The sequence below is a fragment of the Ischnura elegans genome, chromosome 10 (assembly GCF_921293095.1).
Source record: "Ischnura elegans chromosome 10, ioIscEleg1.1, whole genome shotgun sequence".
Lineage (NCBI taxonomy): Eukaryota > Metazoa > Arthropoda > Insecta > Odonata > Coenagrionidae > Ischnura > Ischnura elegans.
Window position 1 is genome coordinate 39,452,595 of NC_060255.1, and position 21,932 is coordinate 39,474,526.

The following is a 21,932-nucleotide window of genomic DNA, read 5'->3' on the forward strand; positions in this document are numbered from 1 at the left end:
CAAGTTTATAGCTAAAAAAACCGGCTTTTTCCGATTTCCGCCCACCGTGGGACGGGCAGGTTGGAATGTTGACGTTTGCGATGGATGTTGGGGGGTGAGGTAGCCAGGGAGATCAAATCGCCGCAGCATTTCGTGAGGATGGTCTACGACTAGAGTATATAAACCGCGTGGAGGGGAAGGTCCATCGTTATAGCTTCGCTCCGCACGTTGTGTTTGCTTGGCGGACGGAAGAGTTTCGACTGTGATTCGGACTAGAATTCAAGACCCCTCATTATTGTTTTCTCCGTGTTAACGAGTGATCAAGCGTTATAGAATACGCCTACGTCGACCAGGTGTTTTTGCTAAAAATCACAAATCGAAACGGAATCCGGAATGGCCGCTGCCTTAATTCGGAGCTATCGTGAGCTGATGGAGAAGGCTGGTGAGTGTCTTTGTCCTAAACCGTATCGAAGCGCGAGGAATTGTGGCTAAATTTTACTATATTCACTACCTAAAGAGTTGTCACAGCAGGCATGATTACTTTTCAGTAAACCATGCAGAAATACCTATCTATTATAATCTATGTATTACTTTTTTAATCCGATAAAAAAACCGATGCGATTGTGTTAAAGTGCTTATTTACAACTTTGTAACATTTTTAACCTATGAGGGGTTACAATAATAATTTGTATTCCTGGAATAAATTAGAAATACAAGTACTTTTATGTTTACTATTTACGCTTGTGGAAATTACCGATGAGGTTAATCCACGAGAACGAATAGTTTGATTTTTTTAATGTACAGTTTAAGCACAATTTTTTCCTAGCATACGATGGATGCATAGCACCCATTTTCCGGGGAAGGAGTAGCGCCGTTATTTTGGGTAGCCTTGTGTGTTCACCGACTGACGGTGTTAGCCAAGGCGTATTTTATTTAATTTGTGAAAATTATTGCATTTGAACCATCGCCCGATAGTAACAACGGTATATAAAGAGTTCCGCATAATAACAAAACACAATAGGCAAACTTACCGGTAAATTTTTCCACGAGACAGTTCAGGCCCCAAGCATCAAGAAAATCCTTAGCTCGGTTATTCATATCGGTTATCGGTTACCTTCTCGTGTTCAAGTGCTCTAAGAGTATATAAAAAGTATTAAAATTGAATTGAATGGCAATATTTTCTCTCTTGTAAGAGCAAACTTAAAACCTATTTACATACCACAAAGCACGCCAAACAAGTGCACTTACGAGTTGTTTATTATAAGAATTGTTTGGGAGTCCGTCACTATAGCGATGACTGACGCATAAGGATTAATAGTCGCCTTATCCATCGAGTTGGCTGTAGGATCCTACTATTGGATGAGGGATCCCTTCGAGATTGGTGTGGGGACCAACACTTGGACACTACAACCAAGTTATGATTGTCCACTTTAATTAGTTATACCACCTAATCGCGTTGGCTTGCGTGTCTGTTGCAGTGGATACTGCATCCAACTTTCACTTATCCAATTAAAATTGGACGCCTCATCCAGTCCTTTTATGAGTGATAATTAACCCTTAGTTACACGCCTAGCGGGGATTTTGCAGCATCTTACGAAAATTCGAAATAGCGCGTTTGATGTACATAGATGACTGGTGGCACACTTTCGTATTATATTCCTGTGCTTTTTCCTCGAATAAGAACGTTATCGTCTGCAATTCCTTAAGAAAAATTATTCAAAGTATTTATCAAGAAGTTTGCATGTTAATTTTTTTAATAATAATATGATTTATTTTTGTTTATAAATGAAAGAGAAAAACATTTAAAGTGCTTTTACTTATTAGAAGTTATAATCTCGTTATTATATAAATAAAAAACTTAATCTGTAAATAGGAAAACCAAAAATATTAAAGTGCGGCAAAAAAGCCGCCAGCGTGCATAAGCGCCACCCTCGCGGGCGCGTCCAGCTAAGGGTTAGTCCATAAATAAATTAAAACCTTCAGATAAACCCTTATTCCTAAAAATTTTCGCATTTGCGGAGAAGATCTTAGAAATAACTTCAGGTAGTTCGTTCCACTCCTTTATTCCTCTATGTAGGAAGGTTTGTTTTTCAAACATAATTTTGACTTTATGATATTTCCTTCCTATGAAGCAGGGTGAGACCAGCTTTAGAGCCATTTCTTTCCAACCCCGCTCTTATGTAAAGCCTTTGTACACCCACCATATCCTATCCACGGATCATCTCATTTTTAGATGTTTCCATCCCATAGGCGCCGACTCCATGGGGCCTGAGGGGGCTCGAGCCCCCTCAATAATTCGTTTGGGGGGGCGGAGCCCCCCCAATAATACAAGAAATTAATTAAGTTATGTTATGCTTTGCAAAATCACAAAAATATGTTGGTATTTTTTATTTTCCTTGTTTGACGATAGTTACCTTTTAAAATAAATTCAGTGATGATATAAAACAAATAATTATTACGGTATTAAACAGGTTAACTGAAAAAAGTGGTGTGAATCGTGATAGTGTTTCGGGGCTGCGACACACTGAACTTTTCCCAGTGCGTGAACCTTCGGGTACAAACTGGCGGGCCAAGAGGGATGTAACCTGCCTCCCGGTTGATTTAAATGGAAGAATGACTAATTTTATAAGAATGGAAGAATGACATAAAAAATGTGTCAGGCTTGTAGAGTTTCCCGAAGTGTCGAGTTATAGAGAGTCGAGTTTTCGGGGTTCTAATATTGATCATATGACCCCTCGAAAAGGCTTTAAAAAAACTTTAAAACTCACTATTTTTCATCTAAAATTTAGAAAATTTCCCGAGGCAAGACCCGCGGTATGGGCCCCCCCAATATTTTTTATAAGTCGGCGCCCCTGTTCCATCCTAAACGCACTAGCATAGCTGTTACTCTGTACCTTCATCTATGTATATTTAGAGCATACCTGGCTGCCTTTCGCTGAACTTTTTCTAGCTTTAAAAATTCTTTTTTACAGTGGGGGTCCCACTCTGAAGTAGCATATTCTAGTGCAGGTCGAACCATAGTCATTTGGCCATTTCTTTGTTTTCTTTTTTACTCCCTTTTATATTTCTCATGACCCAATGCAGAGTTTAAAATGATTTTCCCTCCACCTGATCAATATGCATTCCCCTATCAAGTTTGGATGTGAAATTAACCACCAATTGTTCACAATAGTTGAAGTGGGAAATATTTTCCCCGAGCAATATGCGAACTATAGGAGGAAATTGAAATGAACACGAGGCCAGCCATACAGCGTTACGAGATTTGAGGCTGTTAACCGGTGGTCAATTTGTGTTTTTTAATGATTGCTATAATCAAGGTTAATTTGGATGTAAAGGTATTTCGATTTAACTGTGTCAACGCAAACATTTTTTTACACTTTGCAGTTACCATGAAAACGTTTTTTCTTGGTATTCAGATTCTTCGAAATTTTAAATAAAAATCTGGATTTTTTAAGAACATGAAGGAATTAAAGTTGGACGAAAATTTGCGATTGTAATTGTCTGAGTCGATACATGTGGAAATGAAATGAATCAATGGAAGGAGTCCTAGTCACTGTGTCATTTGTGTAATCCAACTAAAACGCTGTTGAACCTTCATCCAGTGAAATTTTTTCTTATATGATGTTCTCCATGATTTGGTGGCGGACGTTTTGGATTTATCAATAACTAGCCAGCCGGACGATAGGTATTCAATAAGAGGACGTGTTCGGTGAAATTCAGACGCGTGCAGACTCTACATTTGAAAATCATTAGCTCGCCTTAACTGGAGCGAATCAGAGATATAATTATGGCAAGTTTCTTGCTGTTTTATGTTATAGATTTCCGCGAGTTAGCACAACAATTGGCCTATTTGTTCTCTTCGCTCAGTAAAGGTAAAACGTAGTAATGGTTTTACTTTTTTACTTATATCGACTTGGTGTAACTCAGCAGTAAAAGAACTTCATTAGAAAGGGTGATGTTTTTTTGACCATACATGACTGGCGCTTACACGTGTGTGAAACGTGGAAAAATGAAATAAAATCTTCAGGCACAGAAAGATTAACATAGTCGTTCGATAAATGACTGCCAATCCAAAGCGCTAAAAAATGAAATAAACGCGAAAAAATTAAATAAAATGTTCAGACACAGAAAGAGTAACAAAGTCCTTCGATAAATGACTGCCAATCTAAAACGTGATGATAATCAGTTGAAAAGAGGGGTCGGCATTTACAGTGTTAATAGGAAAACTTGTTGGTAGCAAACCGGAAAGTATTCTCCACGTCATTGTAAGGCACTGTAGCTATCAGACTCTTGTGTGATTAATGGTAAAAACGGAATGTCATTCTTAATAGACAGGTATAATGGCGTTAATTGTGCGACAAAGGGCGACATCCTCCTTCTTACTGTCATTCCATTTATTCCCAATTCCCATCTTGCTAAGGTAACCTGGATAGCCTTGTGATTCTTCGCTGGACGTTGTGGTTTGAACGTGGTTACTACGCTGTTCTACTGGGGAACTACTGCGCATCTAGCTAAGACCAACTCTGTGATAGGGTATTCCAGATTCTATAATTTTGGTTTTCTTACCTTGAAATGGATACGCAAAAAATGTCAGTGGTGTTGGAAATGATATTTTGGTACAGGGAAAGGCGAACGATAGGAAGGTTAGTTGAAAGTTGGGATGGCGCCGGCAAGTTTTTCCGCCCACCTGACCTTGATTCTGTTGACGTTGTAGAGGCTTTTACGCTGAGGTATAATCCTGTTGATTTTGGTAGTAAGCTTTATTGTATTTATTTTGTTTGGGCACGAAAACCATAATAGGAACAAGTACTATGTGACCATTAACAAAGTTATTTTTAAAGCTCAATTAAACGAGAGCTTTGTCACATAAATTGTGCTACCGTATTCCGTATACACGTATTCCTATAAATTAAGACGCATTGCTTAATCAACAGAATGGCCGTGGTTGGTATGACGCAACTCTAGGGCGTTCCTCCTACCACAGCCTAGGAGATGCGCGATGCAGGTGGCTTCGAGCATCGTGAGAACCGCTTTCATTTTTGAGAAAGGAATTTATGGGGCAGCAGGTTTGGAAAGTATTTGTGGAAAGCGGCCCTGGGCTATCCTTTATGAAGATGGCTCCTGCTTGGGTTCGGATAAGGAAACGTCAATCCTCGACTCCTATTCTAAAGATTAGCCTCGGCCCAACTCGATTAGGAAGGGAATGTGGGGGTGACCGTGAAGGGGTTGTGGCCAGGGTCACAACAGTAGCACATTTCGTCCAATCGTAATAGGGTGTTTTCCTATTATTTTATTGCCTAAATCCAAAGATTATTACTCCTGGAGTACGTATTTCACGCTTTTACATTTTTAAATGACGATTAAGGATTATAAGATTAAGAATATAAGATTAAGAAATAAGGATTATTAATACCCTATCAAACGAAGAAAACTTTCCAACAATCAGTGGCATCTCTGATAATTATAATCAAGTTAATATATATTATAATCGAGTTAATAGGAAGTGATTGCGTCCAGGAACTAAGCCTCATTAAAATCAATATCCTCTATGATTGATATCCTCATTTCTTTCTTCTTTCCTTTCAGATGATAGAGTTGAAGACTGGTTTTTAATGAGCAGTCCTCTACCGCTAGCCTGTATTATTTCCATCTATATTTGGTTCGTCAAGTATGCCGGGCCAAAATGGATGGAGAACAAGGAGCCATATGACCTAAGATGGTTTCTCCAGTTCTACAACGTTTTCCAAGTGTGCTTCAACGGGTGGCTCTTTTATGAGGCATGGCTACAGTAATACTCTTCTTTAATTTATATCGTTGCCAGGAGCTAGCTCGTAGCGAAATGGATATTCGTGATTTTCCTAGTTAATTTGTTGACAGTCTTGTGGACAAAATCATGCGGGGAAATTCATGATATATTCGCTATCATTTACGTTTAATTGTGTACTTAGCCTATAAATATATTGTATTCATTGATCACAGCCTTATCATTGAAATATTCTTCATATTATCCTTTCGTTGATATTTGTGGCGTTATTGTACTACTATATTGGCATTTGTAATATTCTGTCCTTTAAAATTTAAACTTTGTACTCCTTCAGAAAGTTCATTTGCAATTTACTTGGCAGTAAATGCTGGCACTCCTTCCATTGCATATATTTCCATTGTTATATCGATGATATTTTGCAGTATGAACTAGGTAAGATGACTTTTGATCCTTAGATGCCCGTTAGGGAATTTGTTGAAGGGTTTTAAGAGAACATTTAGCAAAAAAATAGCATTATCATTTTAAATAGAGAATACGAGCATCTTTCGACTCTCACCACCTCCGCTAATACTTGTAGTTTATTTGAACCATCAAACGGTGGGTAAGATTCTTAAATTACATTCTAAACGAATCTAAGTACGAATCGGAGTTCTCCTATCCTTTTTTATCTCTGGACTCGGGCCTCAAGAAGAAATCCTCACCTTTCCACTGCTAAGGATTTATTTTAAACAATGACATTGAATATTTTTCGATTACTTTCTAAATGTTTTTTATTTTGCAAATTTAAGAGGGTCTGTCTCTAAATGTCGTAATGTGTACTAATGAAAACCATAATGAGACAAAATATTGGTAAAAGAAAAGCTGGGTGAAAATTCGCAAATAAACCAACCGAGCGCAGAACATTTGTATCGACAGTCTGAATGTGTAAAAATGAACTTACTGTGTTTTATGTTAACTTTTCAGGCATTGGTTCTGTGGACATTTCACTATCATCCCCTCTCCTGTGCTCCTGTAGACTACAGCCGTAAACCATTCCCTTTGAAGGTCTGTTGTATCCACCACATATTTTATTAATTGTATAATCACTGGTAAGTTCAATGAGGGTTAAAGTTATGTCCAGAAGTAATAATTACTAGCAAGTTAAAGAATGCACGTTTTTTAGCACAGCGACAGTTCTTTTTCCAGTGCAACAAAGTGATGCAGTTGTTGTGTAAATGTAATGTAATAGTTATTATTTAATAATTAACTTAGAGTGTAGGTATTGAAAAAAATTGAAAGCAATATTTGACAGTTTTGGTTTATTTTAAAACCGTGCTCAGAGCTTGAAATGAAAATGGATATATAATTTAATTGATAAATAATAATTTACTATCCATTTTCATTTCAAGCCAATACAGAGCTTAGGAAAAGAAAACATTAACGCATTAATTTTTTTTCAATAAATCTCACTCTTTTTTGTCATGGTGTATAGAGGAAAAAGTTTCCGATTTCTTAACTAACGTAGTAATTTGTTCTCCCTGTTGTATTGCGCCAGTTTTTATTATTGAAGTAATCAATGTTGGGAAAGTTATATTCCACAACGGTGGTGTCTAGTTAGTCGCTCCAAAGTGAAATTGATTTTATTTTCCTTTTCATTTGAAGGTGGCCTCTTTAGTTTGGTGGTACTTCTTCCTTAAGTTGACGGAATTAACAGACACGGTGAGTACCATGGAAGAAATCGCCAACTCTTTACGAGTTGTCTATAAAGTAGAATTGTGATACAGGCTACTCAATATCATTAATTTGTGTTAACGCGTATTTACATCGTCATTTATTCAAGAATATTCAACGCCAATATGCGTATAAAACTGTATAAATCGTATTTTAAATCAAAGCTAGGTAAAAGTATTCGCTCACAACACATTATTCAGTGTTCGCCACGTTTCGTTGAAAGAAATTACATACAATGATATTAGAGTGATTTCGCTTTTAGTATTATTAGCGTTACTTATTGTAAGCGTTGACTAATTAACATTAAAAATAAGAACTTTGTGCTTTCACATTAATATTTATTCACAAATTTACGACCATGGTTTCAACGTTAGACGTCACCTGATGATGACGTCCAACGTTGAAACCATGGTCATAAATTTGTGAATAAATATTTATGTGAAATCAAAAATTTTTTCTTTTTAATTTTAATTATGAATCGCTTTCACCAAGTTACGCCTCAAACAATCAATTGTAAGCGTTGACGTTTGGCAGGTTGCATAATTTGGTTTACATGGATGTTCTCGAGGGAACGATGGCTTCATATATTTTTCTTGTATTGCGTTTAACCGCGTGTGTGCATTTGAGTGTGAATGGTCTCGTACACAACGCGTTGAAGCGATTACGGATAGCTATAGTTTTGATAGTCAGCAACTCCTTTTCAGATTTGGGAATTGACAGGGGAAGTTTGAGTAACCTATTTGTCATGCACCTCATAGCAGCAAATTTATGAGAAGAAAGCCACACAATCACTAACCTCTCTGTCATTTCAGAGAAATGTGCCTTCCCGTTGGGTAAAACTGCCATTTGTAGGTAAATTATCATACAATCTAAAGAAAATAATCCCAAAGACAAAGCTAGAGTCTCGTTCTATACCCCGGCAACTTTGGAGAATCGATTGTGTAACTCTAAGGACATGTATAACCAAGAAAACAAAAGTGGTGTATACTTGATAAAGTGTAATAATTGTGCTATTTGTTATGTAGGACAGACTGGGAGGAGATTTAAAGATCGAGTGATTGAACACAGGAATAGTTTTATCAATAACTAGCTAGTCAAAAACTTCAATTCCAACTCAAGGAAACCCAGAACACGATCCTCACAAACATCTGCAATAATAACCCAACAATTCTAGATGCATATAAACATGTAAACTCCCACGGCAAATTACCCGTCTATGAGTCTCTTTTATGTATTTCCTTATGGTAAGTGTAGTAAGTAAATTATCAATAGATTATTTTTTTGTGTGTTGCTATATTATTTTTATAACTTCATTAAAAATACAAAAAAATGGATAATATAAAGAAAACTACTTCTTACTATTAAAAAAATTAATAAAAGTGCAAAAGAATAAAAATATATTTTATTTTAAATCCTGACAAAAAAGAAAAAATGGCTATACATCCTATCTCTGTAATAATCATAATGCACAACACAGTTATTAGTGTTAAGTTTCTCCTCACAAAAACACAACACTATACAATCATCACAAACAAAGGCACACAATATATAATCAATTATAAACTGGCCGGTTAGGGTGAATTTGATTTACCGGGACAGCTGTAACGCACCTACGGCTTAATGCGGTGATAGCTGATATAAACTTGGAATACAGATTGCAAAGCAGATTTCACTCGGTAAAGTTAAAATATTCGAAATGCTCTGGATTTTGAGCTCGTAATCAGTATGACAAAAAGCAAAATAGATTAGCAAAAAAATAAATATTTGCTGGAAAGGGGTACCTAATTATTGTTTCTAATATTAATTTCACAGCGTCTGTACATTAATTTTATGGAAAAAATAACCTAATAATTGAGAAATATAGTCCAAAATTTCCATTTTGTTCCAAAATATGATGGCCCTTTATCCTACCCGTGGAATTAACACTTGCTTAATTTCTACAGGTAACCTTCGCTCTGAGGAAGAAAAAGAGCCACGTGAGTAACCTGCATGTTCTCCACCACAGCGTAATGCCGATGAGTGCGTGGGCTGCAGCCAAGTTCGTTCCTGGTGAGTAATGCCTCGTTCACATTACGATTGTCCGAGCGATCGTCCAGTCGATAGTTGACCGAACCAAGGGGGCGACATACCCATAAGGATAATGCGTATAGGTTTTGATACATCAGTGCCATCTATGCCAGTGGTCCAAGGCTGCCGCGAAGTTTGAACGCACATCTCGGCGCGTGTTTCAGACCTTTTTTACGTGTCACGATAGGGCGTGCTAATAATGCTACTGTAATTGCGAGAAACTTAAAAACGATGAATGTAGGAAAATCTTCCTGATGAACTTCCCCAGATTACTAAACTAGTAACCATAATACAAGATTAATGTACAAAGTCAATTGGCGATCTGGTGGTTGGTAAGAATAATGATCTCGGAAACTTACTTCAGTGGTCATTGGTATTTATTGATACAATAACTGGTAAAAGAAATACAACAATAACAATTTAAATATGACATACTAGAGATGAAATCTGTGGAAGTTAACAATTCTGCAAGCACATGAGATGCACAAGCAACAAATATCAATGACAACAGTACATTGCAATGAGAGATGAGCAGCCTTTGCGTAATAGGAGACAGATTCCATTACTCAAGTAAACACTCCACACTTATAGACAAAGAAGGTGACCCAATTTTCTTTGAGGTAGATGTATCTTGCAACAGCTCTGGGACAGGGAAAATAATGCTAATCCTGAAACCATAGACCATAACAACACTTCAGTAGAAATAAGCCTGCAAGTTTGGATATCATTTCATGGAAGATAATTTTTTAATTATGAAAGGAGAAGGACATTATTTCGTAGAAAGTAGTTCATGATGAGTACCCATTGAGATATATAACATATCTTGGCAGAGAAGTCTTAAAATGAAAGGTTATTAGAAGTTAATATCCATCACTTATACGAAAGAAAGTATTCCAAAAGTAGAAAACGAGAAAAGTGATGAATATTTTATACCTATGTAGTAGAAATTAAGTTCTTACTTCAAAATGAAAGAGAAAGTTTTAAGAAATGTAAACATTGTAGAACACTTAATGAATTATGCTCAATTGATGACAATTAAACAGTTGAAAGGACGGAGTTGAAATAGCAAATTAAATACATAACCAACAAAATTATTAGCATTAAACAAACCAAAACTTAGCTGTAGTGATTCATGAGTAGTTCGAACACTAGAAAAACTGAAAATACAATGAAAAACATATTGAAATATTAGGAATACAAGACACCATGAAATGTTTAAAACATGAGAAAAGGTTAGCTAATCACACGTTGAAATTAACATGGAATAATGAAGGATACAAAGAATTACTCACATTTTCATCACCAAATACATTTCATACCCATGCAATTTAGCAATAACAAAGATCATTGAGACTCGTATCCTTCATCGAGCACATTCCAAAATCGTAAGGGACACTAACCAATAAAAAAAAGTCTGCAGTTAACACTAATAATCATCAATAAGCCTCAATATCACCTTTGTTTACAGCGAGATTCAATATGGCGGCCTCCAGTTCATTACTGCCCAGCAGACTGCCCAGTTTCCGAGATCATTATTCTTACCAACCACCAGATCGCCAGTTGACTTTGTACATTAATCTTGTATTATGGTTACTTATCCACCTTTCCCCTTTCACTTTCACCGATAAATCAAAAATCTCAGATTCCGACCCTTCCACCTCCATATCTTCTTCATTCACCACGTCTGCTACCTTGCTATTAGTGCTTTTCTCTTCTTCTTCTTCTTCTTCCCTCCCGTTTTGCCGTGTACGCTTTCCTTGTCCATTCCAACCTTAGGGCGATTCCTGGCTATGTTATTGCATGCATAGCAGACGACATTTCAGCTTCCATCACTCCAAGGACTTTCCTCATTCACGCCTCTGTGGACCGTTTTCATCTTCCATCACGCCAAGGACTTCTCTCATTTATGTCTCTGCCTTTCTCATGTTCATCGGGTATCATCAATGCCGGCCTAATAGGGTAGTTTCCTTCATCAAAGAAAACGAAAGGCATTGATTGCGATTCGTTACCCACCATTGGTGTATTCATAATGTACAAATTATTTGGTTTTAGAAATACCGGTTTAGACGAATGCCAATGGTCCATTTTTATCCTCATTTGAAAAAGGCCAGATTGGCGCCCACGCGATGCCACTCCACGTGACGTCACAGGGACCTAGTTCCTATGCGAGTAGATAGGATACATCGTCTGAGGTTGCCAATGCATGCATGAGGCGCAGAGCTCAGGGAAACATGTCTTAATAATCACTTATTAAAACTGGCTAAGGTCGGAAAGTTTTCTCGTTTGATAAGGTATTAATAGTCCTTATTTAAGCCAAGCGCTACCAGCTAGCAGGGTACTCAGCTACCCGCTAGCAGCCTGCGTCGCATCAGCGCTCAAGCCTCTCTCAAGGTCACCTCACAGGGCGGCAGCGGGAACGAGAAATACGTCACACGGAGAGATTTCCCGGCATTCATACTTACCCGTCGCGTTTTCGCGCGCTTGAAAATTTTCACTTTTCATTTAATCGCGAAAAATAGATATCGTCATTTAAAAATCTAAAAGCGTGAAATACGTACTCCAGGAGTAATAATCTTTCGATTTAGGCAATAATTAAATAATAGGAAACCACCCTATTTACTTCGTCTTATACGGTTTTCTTTTCGTCATTCACGCCTTCACTTCCTCATTCCTTTCGTGCTCTCTCACTAAATTTTCTCGTTTTTCTTCTAAAAACAATTTACTTTTTAGCCCTGCCATCGTAACATGGTCTTTATCTCGATCTAAGGACAAAATCAATCCCTCATACCCTTCCTTTGGTAGCCCCCTGACCACAAAACCTACGGGCGCTTTTTCTGGTAATATGATTCCCCCTCGATTTAATTTCCTCCTAAATTTTAGAAAAATAATCATTCATGGGCCCGTCATCGGACTTATCTATTTTTGCTAGCTCTTCTATTAACGTTAGTATAGGTGTAGCCAGGAAAAGTTGCTGTGAATAGCTTTAAGTACTTGCCATGCTTCACGAGCTTGCGTAAAAGTTTCTAATTGCGTTAAGTGCTGGTCGTCAACATGTTCAATTATAAATTTCAGGGCTTCTACATTACGATTTCGCTGAGTGATAGTCCACTCTTCAATTTCGTCTAGATATCCGGATTCAACGGACTCCCATACTCTTCTTTCATGCATCATCAATCGTATTCTAATTGAGCAAGTGCCGTAATCATCGTCGCCCAGGGGCTGAATCCTTATTTTTTTCAGATCCCATCGTCGAATCGGAGGTACAAAAATGAAGCAATTCTGGTTTGGACAAAAAGATATAGTCGTCCTCCGCGGAAAACACTCGTCGTCGGCAGGAACCGTCGTCGTCGGCTGAAACTCACGCCGTCGTCGGTCACATATGATCTCGCACCGTCTTCAGTTCTTCACGTACTTATCCGTCACTTAATACGTGTATTTATTTTCACCGTCGCGCAGGATAAATTGAGCCTGGACCACGGACTTAGAATAATAAGTTGATAAAATACTATCATCTCTAGTCTGGGACTGTTTCATAGCATGATATATCTCCTTGAATCGGAATTACGTGCTTATAATACAGGAAGTTGAATTCCACTGATAAGCTGTTGCGATAAGTATTAGCTATAATCCCATTCTGTAGAGTTTGTGCTTGATTGACGCCGTTGATTGATCTGTTTGAAGCCTAGCGGACGGAATGCAATGAGGTAGAGAATGTCATGTTCGGGGCTTATTTCATGGTTCTCCACGCATTTATTTCATAGAACAAAGATTTTTAATTGTGAGAATAAATTTCAGAGCTTTAGTCAGTATTTAAAAGATATAAATTCATATTGAGAGCCTTTTCCGCTAAGTCCTAACAAGGTAAATGAATAGAGCACACGGGTGAGCTTTGGTGCTGCCATGTTTGAAACCATCGCCGGGCGACAATAAGGACGACATCGCTTGACATTACCAGGGTTCGGGAGTTGCACTGGGCTGGCCTGGACCCACAACCTGTGATTTTATAGGTACAAGAATGATACTCCTATAACTTTCAAGGAAATTTAATGGCGACTACCTGATAGATACATAACATATCATAGTCAACAAGATGAAACAATAGGGAATCATGAATAAAATAAATGCCTAGGATTCAGGAATTGGTTCAATGTGATCAACACATGAATATAATCCAATGAAATGCCGTGTGTACCAGGTGTGACGTATGGAATATGTCTTTATACGAGAATCAGAATGAGAAGATTATCTGATTAGTCAAGAACAATACGAGAATTAATATTTTAAATTAGGATTTGTATATTTTTTGCAGTGGATTTTTTTTCTGCCGTTTTTCAGGTGGTCATACAACTTTCGTTGGAGTTTTGAACACTGGAGTCCACGTCGTTATGTATTCCTACTACTTCCTGTCCACTTTAGGGCCGGAGGTTCAGAAACAACTCTTCTGGAAGAGGCATGTCACATCGCTGCAAATGGTAAAGAACTTAATGATTCTTTCTTACAAAATAAGGAACACTACCGCAAGGTTTTAATTGATGTAAACTTCTGGTCACCATAAACTATGGAAATTTTTAATTATGATTTTTTGTGAATTTGGTGAAAAATATAATGAATGCTACTCTTCGCTGAAAACACATGAAGGATTGACATATGATGTACCAGTAGTAGACTTTAACATTAATGGACTGCCAGGAGTGTACCAATTAAAAAACTTCAAAGAACTTGGTCTTCCTTTTTATATCATAAAAACTTTTCTTTAAAATGATATTTTCGCTAACCTGTCATAACTTGATGCATAGTGTATAACCAGTAATCACCTGGCATTCGCAAATATGAATGAGTAAAAATCTTCCAGAAATTCGGGAATTTGTCGTTTTTATAGATGTTATTCTTCATAGTTTACACCCACTTTTCGATTACCGCTCTTAATTCTTTTACGTAAATTCGAGTCATAATTGGAAGAGAATACGAGATGTGCAGCTTCATAAATAATAATGAAATTAGTTCATTTCAATCATTTTATGAATGATTTAATACCTCGCGAATACTTTTTCAGTTGAGCACTCACTACTGCGGACAATCAGACCTGTTCAGTTGGGTATTGTCCCTTGCCTTCCTATTCTTACACTCCTATACCCTTCCTCCCTCATTTGTTAACACTCGCAAAAAACAGCCATTTTTGCGAGGTCTAATTAATATAATTTATCTAATAAGAAGGAATACTTGCAGCAAGAATTCCAACATTACCTGTGACTTCATACTGGTAAATTATAAATCGAAAAAATTGTTTTACAGTTATAATTATGTATCATTTCCGGAGTTTAATAACTGTAGAAAATGTGCATTTACCTTACATTTAAACCTGGGAAAACTCTTGAATTCAATTTCGTTAAACCAGTTGACACCATGTAGGAATATTTCTCGGGTTTCCCACCGGGTGTCGTATCGGGTTGTAGTTCCCAACGTTTCCATGACTAAGTCCGTCATCGTCATCAGGGGTTAATGATCAATGGTTAATGATAGGGGCATGGAAACGTTGGGAACTACAACCCGATACGACACCCGGTGGGAAACCCGAGAAATATTCCTACAGAGCATACGCCGGGAAAAACTCAGATTCTACAGTTGACACCATGTTTACATTCTGGAAAATATTTTACCTCAAGTGATTTATGGATTATATTTATCAACCGTTTCTCATTTTCTCCTTCTCTCCAATGCAGTACCACTTCCTCGTCATTATGCTGCACTCAATTCAGCTGCTGATGCGCAGTGACTGTAATTACCCCAAGCCTTATGCTTCTTGGATAGTCTTTCAAAGCATCATGTTCTATGTATTGTTCAATGAATTCTACAAGCAGCAGTACGGGAAGACTGTGGGCCTCAATGGTGCGCTCCGGAAAAAAGTGGTAAGTTACTTACTTGCTTAGATTGGTGGTATATATTGGTGGAATACCTCTTTGCAATCGGCAGATCCGCGTTTAAACGCCGGCCCAGGAAAATGAATTATTCATTGTGAATGTTATCCTTGCGTGTATCCTGGTTTCAAAACTATCATTTTTACTGTTAAAAATATCTAGAATTCTTTCGTTCGGGTTGTTTTTCGACAAAAAATGATAGATTCTGCTGATTCTAGCAGTTAAAACTTACGATTTCCAATTTTGTGTAAATTTTGATACCATAGTGAGAAGATGTTCATTGACTTTAATATAACAGCTAAGCTTTCACGTCAAAAGTTTCGTATTCATCACTAATTAGGGAAATGCTACACTATTTTGTATTTATTACCACACTTCCCTTTTGTTGTTTCGAAAATCATAACATTGGATTAATTTCATCCCTATAAGTCAATGATCTTATAGATTTTTCATAATGATATTGCAAATTTAATGCAGAATTCATTCATTAGGGTAATCTAGGAATATGAACAATATTAATGCCGTGGAATCGGTGTCCTAATGGGAAGAAACTCCCGTTTAGAGATCACCGACTCAAACATTACCGTAGGAGTGCAAAATAAAAATTGAAGAAAGTTAGCCAAACCAGTCTGTGTCACAAAATCTTGAAATTTCTAAGACATTCATTTTGAAATATAAAATTAGATGAAACTCATAACCAAGAATTTTTATCTTTGTAGCCTTTGTAGATAATCTGTTCAAAATGGTGAGTTTTACGGCTTTCTGAGGGATATTTTATTAACCCTTAAACTATTCTATTAGTAACATCAACCCAATTGAGTAAAATGGATTAAACTTAATCATTTCTCTCAGCTTTGGGGGGGGTTTTAACCCCCAAACCCCTCCCTCACTGCGCCACTGATGTGAATATCATCTCTGCAATATCTGTAGTTACTCGGGATGAGCGAGTACTCGGAAATTTGAGTCAAGTTGAGTAGTTGGTACTCGACTCGACCCAGCAGAGAAATATCGGTATTTTTACTTTCTTCGTCAATGCACCCAGAGTACAAAAACATTTTCATCATCTCTTCATAAGTGTGCGAAAAATCCACAGAGAAAAAATCATTCGCCTTGACCGGGATTCGAACCCGGATCCCTCGATTACCGGCCGAATTCTTTAGCCAGTTGAGCTACCGAGGCGTCATTCATCCCTGTGGAAATTTGTGGACTATACCGGACAAGGTGGTATGGACTGCTGAGCATATTATGCGACGAGCAGTCCAAATCGTGCGCACGGCGCCACAGCCGGAGACTCCCGTGACTCCACTCCGCGTGACTCCCGTAAAAGTTATCACCGTGGCTCGTCCCGGCATACTTAAATTCGTCAAAGAGAGAACACCTATATGTGTTCAAAGTTCGGACTTTACTCTCCGGCTGTGGCGCCGTGCGCACGATTTGGACTGCTCGTCGCATAATATGCTCAGCAGTCCATACCACCTTGTCCCGTATAGTCCACAAATTTCCACAGGGATGAATGACGCCTCGGTAGCTTAACTGGCTAAAGCACTCGGCCGGTAATCGAGGGATCCGGGTTCGAATCCCGGTCAAGGCGAATGATTTTTTCTCTGTGGATTTTTCGCACAATTGTGCATTGCGGGTGACTCCCGTAAAAGTTATCACCGTGGCTAGTCCCGGCATACTTAAATTCGTCTTCATAAGTGGGCAAAACATTACCCTTGAACTTTTCGGGTGCACCTAATATCACGCACTCCACTCTACACCTGGTACGTTTTTTTCTCTACTTTCACCATTGCGTCAATCATCTAGTAATCCTTTGGAAGGTTGGTTGGGGGGAAAGGGGAGGAACTCGATGGTAGCCACTACCCCATGGTGAGTTCTGGGTAGTTTATTCACGAAACTAACAGAAAGCTACTTAGTGAAATACTTTGTGTTCAGGTTCTACTCTTTCTCAGCTTTGGCTGAATTTCTTGTTGAAAATAGCTTCACGGGTACGTTATTCGTCATTCGATTGATGTTGATTTAAAGTAATTTACCTTATTATTACTTTTTGAGGGATTATTTACTAACATATGATGACTTATTTACTAAAAAATGAAATTCAATCCAAATAATTATAATACTATTTTATGTGCAATATAGCCCCCAAAATGGAATTTTCGTAACGATGCTCTGCCTAGGCAAAAATGAGTTGTGTTGTGCGCGTGGTATATACTTTAATTTTGTTGTTTATTCATAGAACCATAGATTTTGTCAAATAAACTTCAAATTTCATTTTTGTAAACTATAAACATGTATCCACTCTTAATATTATCCACTATCCTATATTTGCATGAAATTAGTTTTAATAACCGTTTGATTTTGAAATCAGCCTGATTTTTCGCAAAATTTTAAACTTTAGAGCTCGGGCGGCAGTGGTTAATATTAACCGATTTGAAAAAAATTGTGTGCGAGATCCTTATATCATTTCGCAACTTTCCCGCTAGGGGCAAATTTGATCAGGAAAAAAAACCTTTTCGGCCCACCCTAGTATACATAGCAGTCAACCACTACAGTAGTCGTTGGCGCCGAATACCTTTCCGTTTCAGCGGCGGCGTCCTACCGTCTTCCGACCCGGCAGCGCATCCGAAGTAATCGGAGTGGACCGCTGCATCGCTCATACTTCCTTATGCGATATTTTTATACCCCACCCTTTTTTCTTAACTCAAAAGCCTATATAACACGCAAGCATTGTTAAGATTTGTAGTAAAAATACGTAAATTACAGGTTTTAGCTGACAATGCCGGTTTTTTCCGGATGTTTGATATCACAAGTAGTGCGAATTTTATTAGAAAATATCTTAAAAAGGTAGTGCATTCTCAGAGCTAAAACTTATACTGCAAGTAGTTTTTTAAGTGTTCAACTCAAAAATAGCATTTTATTAGTGAGTTTCCTTCGTAAAAATATATGGTGCTAAAAAGTTAGTATTGACCAATATTTGCAGTGTTTTTACGGAAAGATTTTGACTGTCTTTTGTGATGGGAAAAAAATGGTTTCCTGCAGCTGTTTTCATACTGAACCTACTGTTTTTTATTATTCTGATATCTTTGAAAAAGACTCGAAATTAAACATTGTGCAGACCAAGTTTTTCATAAAAATTTGCCCAGCCTCCCTTTTAAAAATGGCTGCTAAAAAGTATAGCTTGTAAATTAATTTCCAAAAAAGTATAGCTTGTACGTTAGTTTCCAAAAGTGTTTTGTGATTGTCTATTTGTAGGGAACCAATTAGACTAATGAAATATGTCAAGCAGCAAATTTTCATTTATAATGGGTGATTTGAAATGTAATAACCTTTATTCCTTTGATGCGTTTATTTTCCCTCTTGAACTTAAATAACAACAGCCGCTAAGGCTGATTACATGAAATGAGAAGTTATGAAACATTTTTTGACGATAAAGCTATAGCTACGTTCTATATTTCGTTCGCTTCGTCCACTTAGATTCAAAGAAGATCAAAAATCTTCTCAAGAGGTTCTCAAATCTAGCAATATTCTCTAGAGTGTGTTTGTCCAGCCACGCAAGTGTGTAGCGGAAGGCAATTTTCTACAAGCAGTAATACTGTAATATTGAGACGTGAAAACGTGCAGCCTGAGCATACAGAATAATTAGCATTTCTGTATGAGAATGTGAAAGGATCAAATACTACATGACTCATTTGAGAATTAAATCTCTAGTACAATTGTGCAAATGCCTATACTCAGGGCTCTTTTTAGCAGTTTGGATACGTTTATTAATTACATTTTCGACACGTTACCTTCTAGAGGTTAATTCATTTCAATTGTTCTCGTGGAACTCTTTAAGACATAAATTTTCATCGTCTCCAAGTTCTGACAGTTACCATCAACATTCCTCATTAAATTTTCCTTTTTACTTGATGCTAAACATTCAGAAAAGAAAATTTACAATGGGGTTGGAAAAATGAGATTATGTTGGAGCATGCGTTGTTGTATAGCCTTGTCCAGACATTGCCATACTCGACTCGACTCCACACTCGCGAGTAGTTTTCAAATCGAGTCGATAATCGACTCGCGAACAAAAAGTACTCCTTGCTATTCCCTACTGTCAGCGTCAAAATGCTGTGCCGCTGTACTTTGCTAATTTATATGTGAACTTCAATGATAGCCATAATTATGAATATTACGTCATTTTAAAGGAAATTTTATTTTCATTTCTGATTTATTTTTGTTTCATGAACATTTCAAATATGTAGACATATGAGTGCAATACATGACTTCGCGCACCGTAAAATTAGCCGTTTTGTCAACTTTATGAACTTTGTAACGCAACCTAGGTAAAACTACTAAGTTTACAACATTCATCTTCCACAATAAGTTGCAATGTAGATTAATATAATAATAATGTAGATTAATAAAATGGCTTTTGCTTATTTTTAAAACGCATATTTTGTGGTAAAATAGTGAAAATGTTTAAACAGTATCTAGTCCTTCAGTTTACCCCGAAAGAAAAAATAATATTGATAGAAACACTTCTTCGGCTGCTCCTGCCCCCAGCTGGGTTCGCCTTTGGCACAAAGTGCTGAAAAATATAACATTTATGGAGTAATGCAATGAATTTTACACATTCCTGTTACTAAATGTTGCCTATTAGCATCTAAAAACCTCTTATACAGGGTGTCCCATTTATCTTGACCACCCGAAGTAACTTTTTGTCCTGATGTAAATTCAAAAATGTGTGAAGCAAATGTTCAAGAGCCATCAGGGGGACATTAATTAGCATGATTGCCTTCCTTTTAGCTTTGTTATTTACAAAGACATGAACAGCGGTGTGTCTTTTATAAATGGCACCCTATATTTTTTAATCGGCAATTCATTTCCTCTCCTAAAGGCTTGTGCAAAAATGTAGAACAGTGGACCATTATCATAAACACAGTGTTATGAAAAATGACTGACTCACTAGCGGTTAGTGCAGGCACGCGGGTATTGGTACTACGCCACTTGCTGACGTTGACAGTGAACAAATGAAGACATAGTAAAATGCACACTAGTCATTCAGTCAACCATCGTCCGTTGAATTGCCGAATAAAAAATATAGGGTGCCATTTAAAAAAGACATACCGCTGTTCATAACTTTGTAAATAACAAACCTACAAGGAAGGCAATCATGCTCATTAATGTCCCTCTGACGGCTAATGAACATTTGCTTGACTAATTTTCGAATTTGCATCTGGACAAAAAGTCATTTCGGTGGGTCAAGATAAATGGGACACCCTGTACAAAAACAAAACCTTTTTTCGCATCGCATTACTAAAGCATCGGTTTTGAATCATGACTTTGCGTCGCAACGCACTTTCGGCTCTCCCCTGAGAGCAAGACCGTGGCTTCAATCTGCAATATCCCTCTTTCATTCGACCACGGGATGCGAGTTTGTCTCTAAGTCCGACCTTCCTTGTTTCCAGACCATGATTAATTTATCTCCTTCTTCATGTTGCAGAAATAAAAAGTGCGAGCCCACCTTCTGGAGAGGCCCAGCAAGTCGTGGAAGGTTTGGGATCGCGTGCTCTGTCGCTGGAAAAGACGCCTTGTCTCGCCATTTACGGCGCGTTGGGCATGGAAGATCAAACCATCGTCAAAATCAACCCGAGGACGACCAATTTCTCAGCTGTCGGCCGCGAAGGTGATTTCCTTCCACTTTCCTGTGTCTCAGGGAAAATTGACTGCCCTCTTTGTGTGGTGAAGACGAAGACCGGTAGATATTTAGCCGAGCGGTGATGGAGAACGTCCGGTATTTGAAGGCTCATTATATTTTTTTGTGGTCACGTCTCTGCTTTTTTATCAGCGTTCTAGTATTATGTGCCTGTGCTCCAGGTGTCAATTTACTGAAAAAAGGTCATTAAAGGATTGGTCAATTAACATCCATTAGTGTTTTCCTCCAGTTCATTCAAAGTGTTAAATAACAAATTTTTTTTTCGGGTGAGTGCGCTGGGATTTTGTAATTGATACCACCATTTCCAGTCCAAAGCCGGCCAAATTGATTAAGTGGACTTAGCTCTTCACTGAAGGAGCCGATTTTATGTCTGTTTATCGTTAACCATAAGATGGCACAGCCTTCAGCTTTACTTAGGAGTGACTGAAATTTTTGGTTAGTTTGAAGTCTGATCATTTAAACAAACTATCCAGTACTACCAGCCCAACGCCTGGCGAATGGGAATCTATGGAATGGGATATTATGGTTAGCCCTAACCAGACGTTATAAAACCGGCTATAAGTCCGTTATATTTATTGTAAATTGGTATATATCCTAAATAGATAATTAGAGTCAACGCTTTTAAAGGTGGAACTATGAGAAAATGCGCAAAATCTTGAAATCTCAATGAATGTCAAAATAAAATGAATTTCTTGTGGATTTCTATTTTGCTTTCTCCACTACAGACATTCTTTCAAAACTGACATTTGAGCAATATGTTTCAGTTTCATTAACTATGTAAATTTGTAGTTTACCAGGC

At 37.6% G+C, this 21,932-nt stretch overlaps 1 protein-coding gene across 1 annotated transcript; it reads left to right on the top strand.

The window, feature by feature from the left end:
* The first annotated feature begins 372 nt into the window (after window positions 1–372).
* Window positions 373–21,198, top strand: LOC124166421 (elongation of very long chain fatty acids protein-like). The gene is made up of 8 exons (XM_046543953.1): window positions 373–421; window positions 5,566–5,726; window positions 7,385–7,441; window positions 9,397–9,502; window positions 13,856–13,992; window positions 15,241–15,426; window positions 20,100–20,127; window positions 20,921–21,198. Exons 1-8 carry the CDS (start codon window positions 373–375, stop codon window positions 21,196–21,198), a joined length of 1,002 nt encoding a protein of 333 aa, XP_046399909.1.
* Window positions 21,199–21,932: the final 734 nt, after the last annotated feature.

Coding starts and splice junctions, on each gene's coding strand:
- LOC124166421 (XM_046543953.1), top strand. CDS start 373: ATGGCCGCTGCCTTAATTCGGAGCTATCGTGAGCTGATGGAGAAGGCT. Junction 422..5,565: donor TGAGCTGATGGAGAAGGCTG/GTGAGTGTCTTT, acceptor CTTTCCTTTCAG/ATGATAGAGTTGAAGACTGG. Junction 13,993..15,240: donor ATGTCACATCGCTGCAAATG/GTAAAGAACTTA, acceptor TCTCCAATGCAG/TACCACTTCCTCGTCATTAT.